This window comes from Cariama cristata, unplaced genomic scaffold (genome assembly GCF_000690535.1).
Source record: "Cariama cristata isolate BGI_N322 unplaced genomic scaffold, ASM69053v1 scaffold14318, whole genome shotgun sequence".
Classification (NCBI taxonomy): domain Eukaryota; kingdom Metazoa; phylum Chordata; class Aves; order Cariamiformes; family Cariamidae; genus Cariama; species Cariama cristata.
Window position 1 is genome coordinate 39175 of NW_009630765.1, and position 272 is coordinate 39446.

A 272-nucleotide genomic window follows, 5' to 3' on the forward strand; every position below is an offset into this window, starting at 1 on the left:
GGGAATGGGGGTGCTGGTGGAGAAGGAGAACCGAGGTGACACGGGAGGGTGAGACGATCCGGGGTTGTAAGCGACGCTTTCGGCTCCGGGTTGAGTCCAGATGGAGTGACTGGAGACGGGGCTGCCTTGCTGGGAAGAGCCGCTGCTCTGGAGGTACGGCAGGCTGGGGAGCATGGAGGTGACCCTCGTGGTGGGCACATAGACGGGGGACGCTGCGGCCGCGCTGTGCATGAAGCCACCTGCCCCCTCGTACGCCGGAGGGCCGGGGTTAG

The 272-nt window shown here is 66.5% G+C and overlaps 1 protein-coding gene across 1 annotated transcript in view; it reads right to left on the reverse strand.

The window, feature by feature from the left end:
* GATA4 (GATA binding protein 4) overlaps positions 1-267 on the reverse strand; it is a gene marked incomplete at its 5' end in the record, with an annotated part of 25989 nt that extends 25722 nt beyond the window's left edge. Inside the window, one exon of the mRNA XM_009705696.1 lies at positions 3-267. Coding sequence (XP_009703998.1) covers positions 3-267 — 265 coding nt within the window. The remainder of the gene's footprint in view (positions 1-2) is intronic.
* Between the last annotated feature and the right edge of the window lie 5 nt (positions 268-272).